Source organism: Panthera pardus, unplaced genomic scaffold (genome assembly GCF_024362965.1).
Source record: "Panthera pardus isolate Hobbes unplaced genomic scaffold, ASM2436296v1 HiC_scaffold_22, whole genome shotgun sequence".
NCBI classification, from domain to species: Eukaryota; Metazoa; Chordata; class Mammalia; order Carnivora; family Felidae; genus Panthera; species Panthera pardus.
Genome location: NW_026526788.1, coordinates 78,745,063 through 78,764,356, shown reverse-complemented (window position 1 = coordinate 78,764,356; position 19,294 = coordinate 78,745,063). Strand labels below are relative to the sequence as shown.

Genomic DNA, 19,294 nt, shown 5'->3' with positions numbered 1-19,294 from the left:
ATGCTCTCTGTCTCTCTCTCAATAAATGAATAAATAAATAAATAAATGAGGAGAGCTTAAGGTATAGATTTCACGCTTAGTTAATGTTTTTAAGATTCGATTTCTTAAGTTTTGAGAGTTGTGTTAGTGACTGTGCGTCAGCCTGGGTTGGTGTTTGTACAAAGTGAGATTATTTGCAAGCGGCTGAGAAATGCTGATCATGGGCTTGAGATGTGTAAGCATTTGTGACTGAGAGCAATTGCTGTGCACAATGTACAGTTCCAGAGAACTTGTTTAAATACCAACAAACGTTTGGTGATTGAGCTGGGGATACTGAAATCCTGGAGGTTGGAGCCTACGGATGAGAGGAGTAGGACAGAGACTGACGTTTGGGAGGCGGGAACATCCCGGTGTGGAGAGACAGGAAGCAGAAGCCTGTTATGTATACAACATTCAAATAAGTATTTTAGCCGTTTCATTATGTGATATTTAATGGATACAAAGGAACGATGTAATATACGTAAGGTACTAAGCATTACAACGAAACCAACACTCATGAACCCACTTGTGCCAATAATGCTGGGATTATTTATGCGCTGTTTCCTGATCCCACGCGTGCTTCCTCCCAGAAGTGGGACCATTCTCCTTCTGAGGGTGTATCCCCCTTTGCCTTTTAAAAACCGTCTTATCGCTGTGGATCACACGTGCAAAACGACTCTCTTTCTTGCTTCGAACTTTACAAAAATGACCTTATACCTGAGGGAGCGTTAGGAACTCGTCTTTTTCCACTCAACGTCCTGCCTCAAAGATCATCCACGTTGTCACCTGTAGTGTCACTGGATCTGTGACACTGTGAGTGGTACCACTCTTCCTTAAGGTAGACGGGATTGCTCCCTTTCTGACTTTTCATTATTTTATTTTGTTATTATCTTTTTGCTCTTAAAAATAATGTCGCTCTTCTGTCTCCTGGAGCACGTGTGCAAGGAAACCTCCGGGTTCCATATTGAGGAGTGCAGTATCTGAGTTGAAAAGTATGCAAAGGTGGAGTTTAAGAGAAAAATGACACGTCGTGTTCCAGAGCGGTTACCCGAGTATCTGCTCTTTCTTCGGTAGTGTTTTAGAGTTTCTCTACACCCTCACCAACAACTGGTATTGACTTTTGCCTTGATTTTCAATAGAAAGAGTATCATCAATCTGTAGCTTTCATCATGACCTGCATCCCCTACCACCAATAGGGTTGGCCTTCTCCTGTGTTTACTTGCCATTTCTGTTACCTTTACCATGAAATACCTGTCGTGTGTCTCCATCTTTACAGTGTGTGGTTTTTCTTTGTCTCATTGGTTTATAGAATTTAAAAACCAGGGGCGCCTGAGTGGCTCAGTTGGTTAAGCATCCGACTTCAGCTCAGGTCATGATCTCCCGGTTCGTGAGTTCGAGCCCCGCGTCGGGCTCTGTGCCGACAGCTTGGAGTCTGGAGCCTACTTGGGATTCTGTGTCTCCCTCTCCCTCTGCCCCTCCTCCACTCTCTGTCTCTTTCTCAAAAATAAATAAGCATTAAAAAAATTTTTAAAAAAAGAATTTAAAAAATATATTCTACATATTCATCCTTATGTTAGCTAAATGTGCTCAAAATATTTTCTCCCAGCTTCAAGTTTATCTCACTGGTTTCTTTATGATGTCTTTTGAAAAGTGAAAGTGTTTAATTTGAATGGAGCTCAATTCATTTGTCTTTTATGGCTAAACTGATTGTCTTATGTATAAAATCCTTCCATACCTCTTAGTTATGAGGTAATTCTCCTATATATTCTTTAGGGTTTTTTTTTAAATTTTAAGTTTTTAAAGTAGTTTATCCATTCAGTAATGATTTTTGTGAAAGATGTGAAACATAAGGCCCCCAATTTCAATTTCTTTTAATATTAGTATCCAGTTGCCTTGAGACCATTTATTTAACAGTTCATTTATTTTCCACTGATATGAAAGACATCTCTATCAAGTTTATGTATGTGCATGGGTCTGTTTCTGGGCTCTTAGTTTTCTTCCATTTATAAAGTTGTCTATATACCCATCATTATCAGTGTCTTAATTACTAAAGCTCCTTAAAATAACTTCTAAAATCTTTTTTCTTACTGTTTTATTTATTTTTGATAGAGATTGAGAAAGAGCATGAGTGAGAGAGAGAGAGAGAGAGAGAGAGAGAGAATCCGAAGCAGGCTCCAGGCTCTGAGCTGTCGGCACAGAGCCCGACGCGGGGCTCGAACTCACGAACCCTGAGATCATGACCGGAGCCAAAGTCGGTCGCTTAACCGACTGAGCCACCCAGGCGCCCGGAACTTCTCATGTCTTGATAGGACAGTTCCCTCCACTGTTTCTTCTTTTCGTAAAGTATCTTGATGATTTTCTTCTGTGTAAATTTTAGAATCCATTTGTCAAGTTTCTTTAATATGCTGTGGGATTTTTGGTAAGAATTGACATGTTTATAATGTTTCTTTTTGAAAAAATGTTTATTTTATTTATTTATTTTGAGAGAGAGAGAGAGAGAGAGAGAGAGAGAGAGAGAGAATGTGAGTGGGAGAAGGGCAGAGAGAGAGAGAGAGAGAGAGAGGGAGAGAGAGAATCCCAAGCAGGCTCCGAGCTGCCAGTGCAGAGCCCAACGTGGGACTCAATCCCATGAATCATGAAATGTGACCAGAAATCAAGAGGTGGACGCTCAGGTGCCCCGATTTTTCTCTCCACAAACATGTTATAGATTTCCATTTATTTATATCTTTTAAAGCGTCTTTTAATAATGAAGCTTTCTCCATAAATTTCTTACACATCTTTTGTTCATTTCATCTCTAAGTACCTTATTTTTGGCTGCTGCTGTATAGAACTGTAATTAGTTTTGTATCGTAGTCTTATGTCCAGTCACCTTGCTGAACTATCTTAGCAAGTATAATAATTTTTCTAGTTTCTTTTGAATTGTTTCTTTGCAGACAGTTAAGTTCCTCGGGATTTAAATTTGCTGCTGTTTCTTTCTCACCGACAGCGTGTTCGTGTGTGCGCGTGGTTTTTAAAAATCGCGAGCTCCCATGTGATTGAATTTGGCCAAACCTCGAGAGCTTATACTGAAGACTCTTCCTCAGAGAGGATTTGCGCGTGCTCCTTTTGGGAGCCAAGCGGGCGCTACTGTTCTGAGATCATTTTGGTTCCCTTCGAGGGTCCAGGGAGAAATCCCGGGTTCAACTTCTCTAGCTTCTGTTGTCCTAGGCTTTGTGATTTGATCCCGGCACCGTTAGGTGCATTGTTCCCTGAGGCAGCTCTGCCCTTTTCTCTCAGTGCACAGCTCTTTTCTTTTCCTTGGAGATTTCCATTCACTCACTGGCAAGCCCACTGATGGTTAAAAACATTCATTTGTTTGAGCGGGACCAGGAGGCAGTGTGGCAAATCTCCTACAAGGTTCGGCCTGTTACTTTCTTTTTGTTTTGTTTCCATTATGATTTCTGTTTTAAGGGAGGGAGCCGGCTGGAGCCCAGAGGAGAGTCCCCTCTGTCTGCCCGCGGCCGGAAGGTCTTTGACACCAATATTTCTTTACTTGGGCTGCGTGGCTTTGCGTTGAAATGTGCAGTCACGGAGAATGAAATGTCAAGGTGGTTTTGGGATGTGGAAAAATCTCTCTGAGGCAAGTGGAAGAAAGCCACACAGTGCTGTGAATTTGCAAACCTGCCCCCAAGGATTAAGAGGCCAGGAAACACGGGCATTATAGTTCTGAGATCTCCAAAGCTGGCTCATCACCACGGACCTGCCACCACCGCCTCATAACAATACTTAATCACATTCTTTTCCGATTTCCAGCTTTCCTCCCTGTCTTCCTCGTTAACCTCTAAAACCCTCGAGCGAAGAGATCGTGTATAATTTACCTTGGTTTTTTTTTGTTTTTTTGTTTTTCTTTCCCTGAGGTTGACGCGATATTTGTGACACAGTAGGTGCAGGAGGGGCGGGGCTTATCACATTCTACAGTGTTATCAGTGTTAACTTTCAGGCGAGATTCAATCCTACCACAGCATTATGGATTGGCAAATACCTCTTCTGGCATCCTGGATCATCAACCTTCGTAATTTTAACGAAGATTTAATTAATTAATTCTTAATTTCTTTATGGCTTTGTCAGGTTTGTTCCCCTTACTGGGGTGCAAAGGGTTAAGCTTGAGGAGGAGTCACTTTCTAGAAGCGTCTGGGGGAGCATCGGAATTATGTTTAAAGCGTAGCTGCAGTCCTGTCGTACGGCATTGGACAGCGTATTAATTCACGATAGTGTCGTTCTTAAGAGCTGAGATTTATGGATCATTTACTATGTCCCAGGCCCTGTGCTCAGACCCTACGTGCCTTATTACCTCATTCAATTCTGCATTCTTTGTGCAAAGACAGAGCTGTTACCTTGTTTCACTGCTGGAGCTCGGAGGTCACATGACTCTCATACATGTCATGGCTCATAGGTGGAAAAAGTAGGATTTTAGTTTGGACCCCTTGACCCTCAAAGCCTGAGGTCTTAAGCACTGTACCGAAACGTCTCTCAATCTTTAAGTTAACGTTCAACCTCCTTGTAGCTATCCTTATTATTTTCGGAAAGGTTTGCCAGCGTGTCAAGTTTATATAGTTAGTAAATGACAAAGCTGGATCTGAGCTGAAGGGCTTTGCACTCGTTTCCGTACTCATATTCTTACTGTACATTTACTCAATGCCGTGACGGTAGCTGCAGATTGTGTGTATGAATAAAACAATGCCTCGGGAGCCAACAAAGTCAAATTTTATAAGTGCCACGGGGAAATAACGTCAACCTAGAACTGCCAGCAAAAATATCATTCATACCTGGAGACGAAATAAAGCCACGTGCAGACAATAAAAGCTGAAAACATTTATTGCCAGCATACCTGATTTAACATCGGTATCTGAGGGGGTTCTTCAAGCAGAAAAAAATGAGCCGGATGGAAACATGGAAATGCAAAAATAAATGAAGAAGAACCAGAAAGGGTCAATGAGTAGGTTTGTAAATCTTATTCGTATTATTAATATGAAACAATGGAAATTTATTAGGAGGTTCAAAAAATATATACACTAAGATGAATTAAGTATTAAATATAAATATTTAGTACACATAGTAACATTAACAATAAATAGGATTAAAAATTAAAATTGGGTTCCAAAAGAATGCAAAAGATGGGGGGGGGTACATGGGCTTGAAGTGTTGGATGGTCATAGTACGATCATGGAAGCAGCAGAAATTATAATTTGAATAAGACTAGTAACTTAAGGGGGTGGGAGGGAGGGGAGAGTGGGTGACGGGTATCGAGGAGGGCACCTTTTGGGATGAGCACTGGGTGTTGTATGGAAACCAATTTGACAATAAATTTCATATATTGAAAAAAAAAGACTAGTGACTTAAGGATACATATTGAAATACTTAAGGTAATTATGAAAAGAATAATGTGAGTATATAACTAGTAAGTTAATAAAGAGAAAATAGAATAATAAGGATATTTGATTTATCAAATAAAAAATGCAAAAAAAAAAAATAAAGGGGAAATGAAACCAATGGGTCAAATAGAAAACAAATAGTAAGATGGTACATATAAATCCAAATACAACATTAGTTGCATCACATTTAAATGAACTATGCATTCTCCAAGAGAAAAATAATATGATCATGTTGTACTGAAGGAGAAAAAACCTCATAAAACTGAACTATATGCTGTTTACAGGAGGCAGAGTTTATGTTTAAGGAGACAGAAGATTTTAAAAGTAAACGAATCGAAAGAAATAAAAAAATCCTATCCAAAATAAAACAAAATTAGATATCTTAATGTCAGACATAGTTGACTTTAAGGCAAGAAGCTTTGATAGAAATAAAAAAGGGACATTTTTAATCATAAAAGCCAATCTGCCAGTACTATGTGAGAGTCTTAGATCTGTATGCACTCCAAGGTTTAGAGAAGGAGAAGGAGAAACAGATAAATTCACCGTCAGGTTGATATTCTTTTACACACCTCTTTCTATAACTGATAGAATAAGCAGGCACAAAATCATTAAGTATACAGAAGATCTGAATAACACAGGACATTTGATCAGAATTTCGTATGCGGAACACTGCACGTAATAATTACAGAACTGACATTGGTTTCAAGTGCTCATAGAGCATTAGCCCAAATTGACCATATACTGAGCCATGAAGGACGTCTCAACAAATGTGAAAGGATTGACGTGATTCAAAGTTTGTTCTCTGTTCATTATGGAGTTAAACTAGAAATCAGTAATAGAAAGATAACTGGGAAATCCCCCACACCTGGAAATTTAAAGTTGTACTCCTAAGGGTGCCTGGATGATTCTTGATTTTGGCTTAGGTCACGATCCCAGGATTGTGGGATCGAGCCCTGTGTCAGACTCTGCACTGAGTGTCGAGCCTGCTTGAGATTCTCTCTCCCTCTGCCCCTCTTCCTCACTCTTATGTGCTCTCTCTCTCTCAAAACAAAACAAAATAATAATAAAAATACAAAACTGTACTCCTAAACGGTCCATGATTAAAGGAGAAATCACAACTGGAATTAATATTTTGACTAAATGATAAGGAAGATATGACATATAAAAATTATGGCATGTAGCTAAAGCAGTGCTCAGAAGGAACTTTATAACCTTAAATGCATATATTAGGATTGAAGAAAGACTGAAAATTAATGATCTCAAGAAACTGTACAAAAAGAACAACACATCAAACCTAAAGAATGTACCAAGAAGAAAACAATAAAGATAAGAGTAGAAATTAATAAGATATTAGTTTGCCCCTTAGGAAATTGTTGGTAATTAACCATTTCAGTCTTGGTCATATGGTTCCTAAGAGGAAACACATGGTTTTATATGGTTCTTAGTAGGAAACAAATAATAGAGAGGGTAAACGAAATCAAAAGTTGATTGTTTGTAAAGATGAATAAAATTAATAAACTCATGGCTGATTAGGAAAAGAGGGAAAAAATTAATGGCCGATATCAAAATTGCAAAGGGGAGCATCGCTAAAAATGTTACGGACGTTAGAGAGACAATAAAATGATACTAAGAACAAGTTTATGCCAATAACATTGAAAATAGCCAAAATACAGCAATTCCTCAAAAAGCACAAGTTATTAAAACTGACGGAAGAAGAAATAGAATATCAGAGTAGTCCAATATCTACTAAAAATATCAGTTCATTGTTAAATATCGTCCCACAAAAAAAAAACCCAAAAAACTCTCCATTTCAGAAAGTTCGATTGAATTCTTCCAAACACTTAAGAAAGAAATGGCACTTAAAAAAATATAGAGAATGAAAACAGTGTAGCATTTCCTAAGTATGAGTTCGCATAAACCTTGTTATCAAAATCTGATGAGGACGTTACAAAACGCAAAATTATGCAACAGTTATTTTTCATGAGCATAGATAGAAAAAATGTCAAGCAGTATATTACTAACTTGAATTCAGCGGTACGTAAAAAGGATCATACGTCACCACCAAGTGGGATTTATTCTAGGTATATACGCGTGGTTTAGCCACAGTTGTAACCAAACACTATAATTCACCACATAAACAGAACTAAGGAGAAAAATAATATGATCACCCTGATAAATGCAGAAAAGGCGTCTGAAAAATTTTATAGCCATTTGTGTTTAAAAGCAAGAAAAAGAGGCTTCATTTTAAACTAGGAATGAATAAGAGCTTCCTTAGTCTGAAAAAATAACATCTATAGAAAACCCTATGGTAGAGTGCAGTCAAGCCCCTTGCAGTGAAGGGCTCCAGGGCACATACTGTGGAATCTACCTGGAGCTTCTGCAGTGAGTCTAAAGCTTGTGTGTGCTAACTCATTTCAAGAACTATAGTGTTTCTAATATGAAAAAAAAAAAAAAAAGCCCAAACAACAGGAATTGCACACTGTCCTGTTACAACATTAGAAAGTGATTTGATAGAAACTGAAAGATACTATCCGATATTTTCTGAACACGGATATGTTATGCAGCTGCAGCAACTAGCTTCCAACCCAAAGACAGTAAGTGTGAAAAATGAGTGTATCTTGATGTTTTCTTAGAACCCCGAGGCAAGTACGAAAAACACCTCCTTAGCCCTCAAACAACGAATATTGAAAAATGAATGTAGACGGAGCCCTCTCGCAGCGTTCTCTGAGAACCCTGGGAGAGCAAGTATGAAAAATGAACGTCCGTTGATGTTGACCCTGACACAACCGACCAGCTGCGTAAGTGCCAGAAGCTGCAGACATTCAGACTTTCTTGTTATTTGAAAAATCACGAACTCATACTTGGTTAAAATAAGAAACAAACAAACACAGGAAGAAGCTTACAGGAAACATCTTACTCAGCGGTGAAACACCTAAACCTCTCTTCAGTCTCAGGAATGAGACAAGGTCATCTATTAACACCACTTCTTTTGGCATTGAACTGGAGGTCCTAGCCAGTGAAATAAATAAGGCAAGAAAAAGAATAATCGGCCTGACAGTGGGAAATAAAGAAGCAGAGCTGTCATAATGTTCAGAAGACATGATCATGGCCTTAAAAGCATCCAAAGGAGATGGCACCTGGGCGGCTCCATTGGTTAAGCGCCTGTTTTTTTTTTTCTTCTAATTAAAAAAAAAATTAATGTTATTTATTTTTGAGAGAGAGACAGAGACAGAGCATGAGTGGGGGAGGGGCAGAGAAAGAGGGAGACACAGAATCTGAAGCAGGCTCTGGGCTCAGAGCCGTCAGCACAGAGCCCGACGCGGGGCTCGAACCCGCGAACCGTGAGATCATGACCCGAGCCCAAGTCAGACACCCAACCGACTGAGCCACCCAGGCGCCCCTATTTTTTTAATTTTTTAAAAAACATTTATTCATTTTTGAGAGACATGGGCAGAGTGCAAGCAGGGGAGGGGCAGAGAGAGAGGGAGACACAGAATCCGAAGCAGGCTCCAGGCTCCGAGCTGTCAGCACAGAGCCCGACGTGGGGCTGGAACTTAGAGACCACGAGACCACGACCTGACCTGAAGTCGGACACTTAACTGACTGAGCTACCCAGGCGCCCCTGATTTTTTTTAATGTTTATGTATTTATGTATTTATTTATTTATTTATTTATTTATTTAAAAAAATTTTTTTTAACGTTTATTTTTGAGACAGAGAGAGACAGAGCATGAATGGGGGGAGGGTCAGAGAGAGAGGGAGACACAGAATCCGAAACAGGCTCCAGGCTCTGAGCGGTCAGCACAGAGCCCGACGCGGGGCTCGAACTCACAGACTGTGAGATCGTGACCTGAGCTGAAGTTGGACACTTAACCGACTGAGCCACCTAAGCGCCCCTTTATTTATTTATTTAGAGAGGGAGGGCAGGCAGGGGAGGGGCAGAGAGAGAAGAGAGAGAGAATCCCAAGTAGGCTCTGCACTGACAGCATGGACCTGAGCCAAAATCGAGAGTCAGCAAACGTCTGATTCTCGATTTCAGCTTGGGTCTTGACCTCAGGGTTATGAGTTCAAGCCCTGCATTGGGCTCCAGGCTGAGTGTGAAGTGTGTACATACACACACACACACACACACACACACACACCCAAAGGAATCCCTATTAGACTATTAGAATGAATGAATTAGCAAAGTAACTGGGTACAAAATCAATACACAAGAAGCATTTGTACCTCTACCTATTAGCAACAAACAAGGAGAAAATAGAATTTAAGGTAATATCATTTATAAAATTATGGAAAACATCAACTACCTAGGGGTAAGTCCAACGAAAGATAAGTAAAGCAAGACCTAAATAGAGGGAATTACCATGTTTATGGATTAGAAGATTTAACATTGAGAAATGTTGATTGCCTCAAAACTGACCTATGTATTTAGTGCCATCCCAATTAAAATCCAGAGGTCTTTGTTTTGGAAATTCTAAGGTGATTCTAGAATTTATATATGAGAGCACAAAGGGCTAAGAATAGTCAAGGGAACTGTAAAAAGTAAAAACAGAGTGGGAAAATGTACACTACCAGATATAAAGACTTACTATAAAGTTATATAAATCAAGACAGGATGGGTTTAATACCAGATAGGAAATAAGCCAATGGAACAGAATCAAGAAACACACCCACCCATATACTATTTCATGATCTATAGCAAATGTGTCACTGAGGCATGGTAGGAAAATAATCATATAAGTGGTTCTAGGTAAGTTGGAAGCCCTGATAGAAAAAAAAAAAAAGTCTTATCTTGACCCCTACCTCACACCAAACAGTCATCATCTCTGTATGGCGTGCAGATCTAAACGTAAGAGGTAAAGCAATGAAGCTTTTGGAAGAAAGCATAGGAGACAATCTTTATGATCTTGGAGTAGGCAAAAATTTATTGAAAAAGGCACAAATACTGGAAACAGTAAAGAAAGAAGAAAGATTAATTTGACTATGTAAAGATTAAGAAACTCTACCAAAAGCTACCACAAAGAGAATGAAAAAGAGAATGCAAGCTGTAGAAGATAGTAGCAATCCATATGTTCAACAAAAAACTCCCATCTAGGATATAGAAAGAGGGGCTCAATTGGTTAAGTGTCCAGTTCGTGATTCCGGCTCAGGTCTTGGTCTCTTGGTCTCAGGGTTGTGAGTTTGAGCCCTGTATTGGGCTCCATGCTGGATGTGAAGCCTACATTAAAAAAAAAAAAACAAAACAAAGAATACATAAGGAGCTCTTACCAATCAAAATGAGAAAGAGCTTAATTAAAAAGGGGGGGGGGAATAATTAAATAAGCATTTCGCGGAAAGTGATATTCAGATGCCCAATAAACATACAACATGTCGAAGTTCATTAGTCATCCAGGAAATTAAAATAAAAACCACAATGAAGTAACAGGACACAGCCTTCAGAATGGCTAAAATGAAAAAGAAAGGTAATACCAAGTGCTGACAAGAATGCAGAGCAACCAGAACTCTCCTACTTTGCTGGTTGGCGTATAAATAGAGAGCTAATTTGGAAAACTACTATGCTGAACACATCTATGCCCTGGGACCCTGCGATCCAGCAATCCCATTTCTAATTATACACCAAGCAGAACTTTGTATAAATTCACCAAAGATACATGCAAGAATATTTACAGAACCACCGTTCATAGTGTCCCAAAGTGGAAACTACTCAGATGCTCCATAGCAATAAAATGGACAAAGTGTCCGTCCTCTGAGCGGAATACTAGACAGCAGTGAGAATGAAAAAAATCATAATATGGGCAGTAGTATGAATTGTCAAAGGCCGTGCTAAGCCCAAGATAGAGTGGAAGGCTGTTTATTCACAAACCTGTGGCAGGGGGACCTCTGCCATCACTTCTGTTTCAGCGGGAGTTCAAAGGGGGTAGGAGGGAGAGCCAGTTTCATAGAGGAAACGAGAGACGCTAAGGTAGTCTCTGATTTCCAAGTGTGCTGTTAATAAGGTGGAAGTTTTGCAAGACTTTCTAATTGTTCTCGAGGTACTTTTGACCATTCTTGATGGACAGCAAGGGGGCTGGCTCCCTACTGCTTGGCAGAGGAAGGGGCACCCCCATCAAGTGGCCCGCAAAGCCCACCCAGTCCCAGTTGTCCTGCCCTGCTTCTCATTCTGCCCTCCAGGAACATCGGCTTCCTTTTGCATCCTCTAAAGTGCCATAGTCTCTTCTTCCTCCATCTCTGAGACGCTTATACTCCAGTAGGAGGTAAAGACACCGTCAGGAAATTCTAGAAAGGGATATAAAAGTGTAAGTGGAATTAAACCATGAAAGAAAGGAACATATAAGAAAAGAAATTGGCTAGATTGCAGGATGAGGGCTGGCTTATCTGATATGGTTTGAAGTCTGAATAATTTAGAGGCAGACAGGATGGTAGAGGAAGAAGATGGAAACAGTATGTGCAAAGGCCCTGAGACAAGAGAGAGTGTAGTCGCTATCAGGAATTGAAAGAAAGAGCACACAAAGCAAAAGGTAAGCAAGAGGCTTCTAGAACATCATGAGGATTGGGACTTTACCACCAGAGAGTGGTATTTGAAGCAGGTGGTGACATGATAATACTTCATTAGAAAAGCCAGTCTCTGACTGCAGGATAGATGGGGAGGCAGTTTCAATGCCAAGAGACCAGGTGGAGGGAAATGCAACGGTCCTGGCCAGAGAGAATGGGCTGGGGTGGTGGCAGTGAGGTTGGAGAGAGTTGGAGAGATTCTAGAAAACAACCCGGGAGGTGAAACTGGCAGAACTTGGTGATGGTCTGAGTGGAGGTGGGCAGGTGGGGGAGAGAGAGTGGGGCGCCACAGAGGACCCAGGGATTTTGTTCCCCTGCGGGGATACCAGTACCTTCTCTAAGGCAGAGGCTCGGTCTGGCCCAGGTTGGGGCTCAGAGTGGAGACATGTATCAGTCGGTTGGGGCGAGGTCAATTTCAGGTGGGGCATGAGAAGTGGAGAGAGGTCAGACAGAACAAATGATGGAGGTCTGGGGTTCAGAGCAGAGGTCAGAGCCACGTAAACAATTCATTGCCCTTCAAACATAACTAGCGGATTTGTCCACATTTGTTTCAAGTTTGAGAAATTGTTACTTGGTTTTCATTTGTTTCTTTCTCCCCTTTTGTTTGCAGAGCTTTTTAATTTTTCTTTCTGCCCCTCTCTTATTTGTATGTCTTTTTTTTTCAATTAAATGTTTATTTATTTTGAGAGAGTGCGCATGCAAACGGAGGAGAAGCAGAGAGAGAGAGAGAGAGAGAGAGAGAGAAAGAGAATCCCAAGCAGGCTCCACACTGTCAGCACAGAGCCCGACGTGGGGCTTGATCCCATGAACTATGAGATCATGACCGAAGCTGAAATCAGGAGTCGAATGCTTCACCGGCTGAGCCACCCAGGCGTCCCTTGTGTGTTTCTTTTGACTCAGAGGCTTCCTAAGGCCACCACCTCCGTCTCTGTAGATGGGATGCGCCCTTCACCCCTGCGGGCTGCCTTGCCGTGTCACTGTGGGGGTGTTAGTAGCAGACAGACAGACAGATAACAAAAGGGGCTGCAGCTGCAAGGCCTTTGGAGGTTATTTGAATGTGGGAAACGGGTTGCTGTTTCGGGCAAGGCTATTTTCCAGCGCGAAAGACCTGAGCTGTGCCGAGGTGCCTTTCAGAAGACGTGCCTGGTGCATCTCAATCTGCAGGCGTGGGCTCAGCCTTCACCCTCCCCGGGGGTGGGGGGGACAGGTTGTTGGACAGCTTCTGGCTTCCGGCAGGTATTCAGACGAAGCTGGTGAGGAGGACAGAAGGGGAGAGAGAAGGCTGGAGGGGAGGGTTTGTTTCCAAGCACGAATGAAAGCACCTAGGAGTGATTTTCACAAGTCAGATGAGCCAGAATGAATAGACGCGGCACATCTTTCTACGTGAACTTTACTAGGCGGCACTGATCCAGAAACTCAGAACCGTAGCGGGATATACCTGGTCCTGAGTCCAGGCAGATTTCACAGGAGGAAAAGAAGGGCTCCGAGGGCTTCACCTGGCGGAATGTTCCAGAGGATCACTACATTGGTGTTTAGTTCCAGTATTTTAAAAATTAAGAAGGACGGTGCTCAGAAAGAATCTTCCGTATCGATTAACAACGAATGTTATAAACGACTGAGGCTCGAGGGAAAAAGATGTGTTTTCCACACGAAGGTGGTTGTTTCGCATGGTCTATCGGGTTGACCCCCACTGTGGGAAGTCCATTCATGGGCGTTGTCACCTCTGTGATCTCTGTGCAGTGGAGGGGGGGGGGGAGGTGATGGTGGGTCTGGCTTTGGGCCCAGCTGTCACTGGATCATTGCTGGGGGTGGAGGGACAGCCAAGGAGAAGCCCAGCGTCTCTTAGTCAGACTGTTAGGTTTGCGGTTCGTGGCATCTAGTGTGTTATGTTCCCAAGTCATTTTCCAAAGGAAATTTCTAGAGGGACTTGGCAGTTTTTACTGAGGTGGTTTTTCCACGTGGAACTCGACTATTGTGTGTGATGTAATGTGCAGAATCAACAAATACGTAAACGCTTGTGTCTTTATCTGTGATCAGCAGATAGAGCTGAGCAGAGACCAGGCACTCTCCTAAGTGTTTAAGGAGTATTAAACCATCGAAGGCTCACGTTCATCCTTTACGCTTGGTGCTTATAAGACCCTCTTTTTACAGATGAGTCAGCAGTGGCCCAGACGGGTCGGTTAGCCGGCCGAGGCCACAGGGAGCGTGAGCAGTGGGGCCAGGGTGTGAAACAGCGTCTGCCACCTCTGGGACCTGCTGTTGGCCCTCGAACCATGCAGGGGTTAGGGGTGCCGACACCCTGTGCCGTCAAAAATCTGGCTATAACTTCTGACTCTCTAAAAACTTAACCGCTGGGGCATCTGAGTGGCTCAGTCGGTGAAGCGTCCGACTCTTGATTTCAGCTCAGGTCACGATCTCGTGGTTTGTGAGTTTGAGCCCCGAGCTGACAGCACAGAATTTGCTTGGGATTCTCTGTCTCCTTCTCTCTCTCGCCTTCCCCTACTCTCTCTCTCTCTCAAATAAACATTTAAAAATGAAAAAAAAAAAAAAAAACAACTTAACAGCTTACTGTTTTACTGTTGACCAGAAGGAAGCCTTACTGTTAACATAAATAGTCAATTAACACATATTTTGTATGATACACGTATTATATGCTGTATTCTTACAATAAAATAAGCTAGAGAAAAGAAAACGTTCTTAGAAAATCTAAGAAGAGAACATACATTTATAGTACTGAACTGGATTGAAAAAAATCCCCGTAGAAGTGTACCCGTGCCGTTCATAACCGTGTTGTTCGGGGTGGACCTTTTACAACGTGTAGTCCCAGTGACGTTTTATTTTCTCTTAGGAGCGACTGGGTGACCTCCTACAAGGTCATGGTGAGCAATGACAGCCACACGTGGGTCACTGTTAAGAATGGATCGGGAGACATGGTGAGTTTCCTCTTCCCTCTGTGCGCGCCCTTGGTGTCCGGCCGTGCGGGTGTGTGCGGAGAGAGGCAGTGGGTGCCCCCTCACTGTCCGCGGGTTCCGCGTCAACTCACGCCGATGACGGGTAGCGCCCCTCTCGGCCGTGCCCCGAAGCTCAGTGCCAGGTGGCCCATTTGGAGGTAATGTGCGATCCCAGCTGCTGGGACGCAGTGTCTTCCACAGCTCCCAGGTCAGCCTTGGGAGACTGGTGGCGCGTGCAGTATGCTGGGGTCCCTCACAGCGGCTCAGTGACAGCAGTTCCCCAGCCTCTTCGGTGACCCCCATCTTTGCGCTCCGTGATCTGCTCCAGATCCGCCGGTTCTGACCATGCCACCCTCTTCCTCCGGTTCTCAGGCGCGTCCTTCCTAACGTGGTGTCCACAGTCTTAGATAAGCTGACGGCAGCCTCCGGTTTCAACCTTCTTTCTCGTTCTTACCCCCTGCACACGCTCCTCCTGTGTTCCAGTGGCAGTGAGCTAGCTACTCTGCTCTTTCTGAATCCCACCTCTGGGCTTCTCCAGTCATTGCTGCTGCTTTTCTCTAGAATCCCTGCCGTCCCTGCAGATCTAAATAGTTTGCCTTCGAGGCCAGTTCACACGCCACCTGCTCCCTGAAGCTCTGTCTGGTCCTTCCCTTCTTCTGAAATCCCAGAGCTCCGTGGCTGTCCCTCTGTCATGGCACTAAGAGCCTTCGCCCGGATTATCTAAGTATTACCTCCTCCTTTTCTCCCCGCTGCCCCAGGAGATTGGGGGCGTCCTGAGGGCAGGGTCTACGCCTGATTCATTTCTCTTCTCCCTTCAATGCCCAGCACATATTGGGCGTTTCTCAGTAAAGTCTTTTGGAGTGAATAGTTTTACTGACCCTTTTATCCCTTGGCAATCAGGCTCTGAAAGATCCTCCCTTTTCCCCCTCATGCATAAATAGATATTTGAAGGAAACAGTGAAAAAGAGATCCCTGTTCTCAACGAGCTGCCCGTCCCCATGGTGGCCCGCTACATCCGCATAAATCCACGGTCCTGGTTCGACAACGGGAGCATCTGTATGAGGATGGAGATCCTGGGCTGTCCGCTGCCAGGTGGGCTTGCTTTTCCGTATTTGCTGCAGGTGGGGTGCTGGTGGAGAACGGGTGCCTGGCCAAGGTGACTACAGACGTGCCAAGCAATCTTTTTCTCGTGTAAAAAAAAAAAAAAAAAAAAAAAAAAAAAAAAAAATATATATATATATATATATATATATATATATATATATATATATACCACATCTATTGAAGAATGTTTAGCAAACAGAGCAAAGCGGAAAGGAAGTAAATGAAAATCTCCCATAACCCTCCTCGGAAACACCACGGATATTTGGGGGGTAGTAGCAAATGGACGTGCCAGCTGTGCTTTGCCGACTGGGATTTTAAGATGATGCATGTTTCAAGGTTGAAAATTCACTCAACACCACCACTCAGAAGCAAGCAAAAGAAAAAAACTAGAGCAAATTTCTGGTGGCATGTTTCCTTGTCTTTGAGTGTTCCTGCTACTCTTCCTCTACCCAGACCGTGGGTGGGTTCGTGTGACCGTGTATGTCGCCTCTTTTCGGTTGAAGTCGCTTTGCTTGGGTGCCTGTGTCTTGGGGTAAACGCTTGTCCCTTGAGGTCGTTGTATTCCCCGTGGCCTGTTTTCACACGGTGGCATCTGGGTGTGACCTCAGGGTGGCAGGAAGAGGCGGGCTTGAATTCACACATGTCGTCTGGATCCTTGCTGGTACCTGCTCTGGACAGGCTGATCTGGTCTGGCTCATGACCGGCTCCGTCTGGCCTTTCAGAACTTGTGAGTTTGTGCCCATGGGAAGCCTTGTGGATGGCAGCCCCTTCATCCTGACTGGACATCTTCAGGGAAGGAAGTGGGCTCCTAGAACGTTCCTAAGGCTCTTCATTAGGGCCTGTAGGAATTTCCACATCCCTGTCCACCTGCAGGCGGTCCCTAGGGTGCAAAGTGTTCAGCTTTGGGTTCTAGCTTTCCTTACCATTCTTGCCCAACAAGAGAGTGAGGGCTTGCCACTTCTGGGGTTCCCCTACTTGGAGGAAGTGAACCACCAGCTCTGATGTTCTCAGGTGTTACAGTGGCCATCAGGCCATTTCTGTCGCCATCCAGCCCCCCACCGTGAACTTACATTTGCTGTGTTTTCAAAGCATGTTTAATGTCACTTATTGCCTTTCTCTCAATCCCATAATATCCACGTTCTTGCTTCGCCAAGGATGAATGTTTAGAATACAAACTCTGCATTGGTGAGAGAGATGGGCCTCTCTACCTACCTACTCACACTTGCACCAGACAGATTCTTTGTTATATATTGGTACTTACTAGATCGTGAAGCCTTTTTTATGTCATTAAGACCATTAGAGACCATCTGTCTTGTGAATGCGTCGTCTAGTCTGTTGACCACGTCCTGTTTTTAGTCTGCCTTGCAGTTGGGTGTTCAGTTTTGTTCCCAGTGTTTTGGTTCCATAACGAACCGCACAAGGAATGTCTTTGTTTCTGGGCCCTTGTGTGCTTCCACGATTATTTATTTGTCTAAATTACAGGATCATTCAATTTATAGGACTGGCGTTTAACATTAGGTTACAGTAAACAGGATCGCTGGCTCCAAGGGCGTGTGCGTTTTCAAGGCTGATCCAGAGAGGATGTTCGAGGCCAGCCTGGTTTGGGACCTGGGCCTCCTATGGGGCTGGTTTCTGCTGGAGTTGCAATCATAGGTCCCGTGTGCTGCGGCCCAGGGCCTCTAGGCTTTCTGGAATGCGCAGACTGGAGACACAGATGCAGGAGGGTATGTGAGCGGTCCTGTGTGCTCCTGTGTCGCTCGGCACAGCTTCAGTCTGCTTGCTTTAAAGAGAAGGTCCCGGTGTCTGTCTGTGGGCAGGAATTCATCCGTTGTTGGTAAGGGGCAAAGGGCATCCTGTGAGAGTCTCATGAAATAAATATTTCCCTGTGAAGTTATTCTTGGGATGTGTGTGTGTTTGAAGATAGGTCCATGGGGCAACTTAAACACAAAGACAGAGTTAACAGTGTGAATTCCAGGTGGGTTTCAAGTGCAGACTTGGAATGGGGCTCTTTTCCCACCCCAAATATTTAGAGCCATCTTTCGTCTCACAGCTACTTAGCAGTCTGCCCAGAGGGGAGCTGGCCTTTGTGACGCCACGTGGTGGTGGTCACATCTGAGGGGCTGGGGCCGCGCAGGGGCCCCCAAGTCCACGTGGGCAAGTGAACCTTGCTCACTGCCCTGTGGTTGGCACGGTCCCTTTGTGCAAGTTCACGAGGCCAAAGGCAGAGATTACCGAACCGACTCAGCCGCTCAGACCTAAGGTGACTCTGTGGTCTGAATGCAACCGCCCGGAGCCTGTTTTTCCTGGAACTCTTATTTATGAAAAATTCATTTACCTTTGCTTCTGCTCTCTTTGTTCTGTTCTTACCATCCTCCTGTGAACCCTCAGGTCGGGGCAGAGGAAGGTGGTGATTCTTTTCAAGTCCGTCGTGAGTAATGTTTCCAGAAACTTTTGAACTGGAAAATGAATTACCACATGCCATAGTCTATTAATAGGATTTTTAAAGCTCAGAACTAAAAGAAAATGGAGACAGTTGTTTATGGTTACAGTTTCAGTTTTGCAAGATGAGAAGGTTCTAGAGATCTGTCTTACAACAATGCAGATATGTTTAACACTACTCAAATGTGCCCTTAAAAACGCTCAGGATGGTGAATTATGTAAGTCTTTTACCACAATGAAATTTTTTTAATGTAAAAAATATTTTATTCTTTTTTATTTCTTTTTTTTTTTTTTAAGTTTATTTTTTGAGAGAGAGAGAGAGAGAGCATGAGTGGAGAAGGGGCAGAGAGAGAGAGGGACAGAGGATCTGAAGCGGGCTCCATGCTGACAGCGGAGAGCCCGATGCGGGGCTTGAACCCACACACTGGCGAGATCATGACCTGAGCCAAAGTCAGACGCTTAACCGACTGAGCCACCCAGGTGCCCGTATTCTTTTTTATTTTTATTTGAGCATAGTTGACACACAATGTGACATTAGTTTCAGGTGTACAATGTAGCGATTTGATAAGTTTATATGTTATGCTGTGCTCACTCCGAGTATAGCTGTCGTCTGTCACCGTAAACACTGTTGTGGTATCATCGACTATATCCCCTAGGCTTATGCCTTTTATTCCCATGGAAATCCTATGGTATGTATCTTTCTCCGATGGACTTATTTCCCTTAGCATAATGCATTCTAGGTGGTTCATTTTTTTAAGACGTTAAAAAGAAAGTCCTCTTCCCCACATTTGAACGGTCTCGTCCATTTTGGATGAGTACG

The 19,294-nt window shown here is 43.3% G+C and overlaps 1 protein-coding gene across 3 annotated transcripts in view; it reads left to right on the top strand.

The window, feature by feature from the left end:
- CPXM2 (carboxypeptidase X, M14 family member 2) overlaps positions 1-19,294 on the top strand; it is a 141,829-nt gene that overhangs the window by 81,902 nt on the left and 40,633 nt on the right. For all 3 annotated transcript variants that reach the window (XM_053910005.1, XM_053910006.1, XM_019424696.2), the window contains 2 exons: positions 14,829-14,913; positions 15,873-16,023. In XM_053910005.1, coding sequence (XP_053765980.1) covers positions 14,829-14,913; positions 15,873-16,023 — 236 coding nt within the window. The remainder of the gene's footprint in view (positions 1-14,828; positions 14,914-15,872; positions 16,024-19,294) is intronic.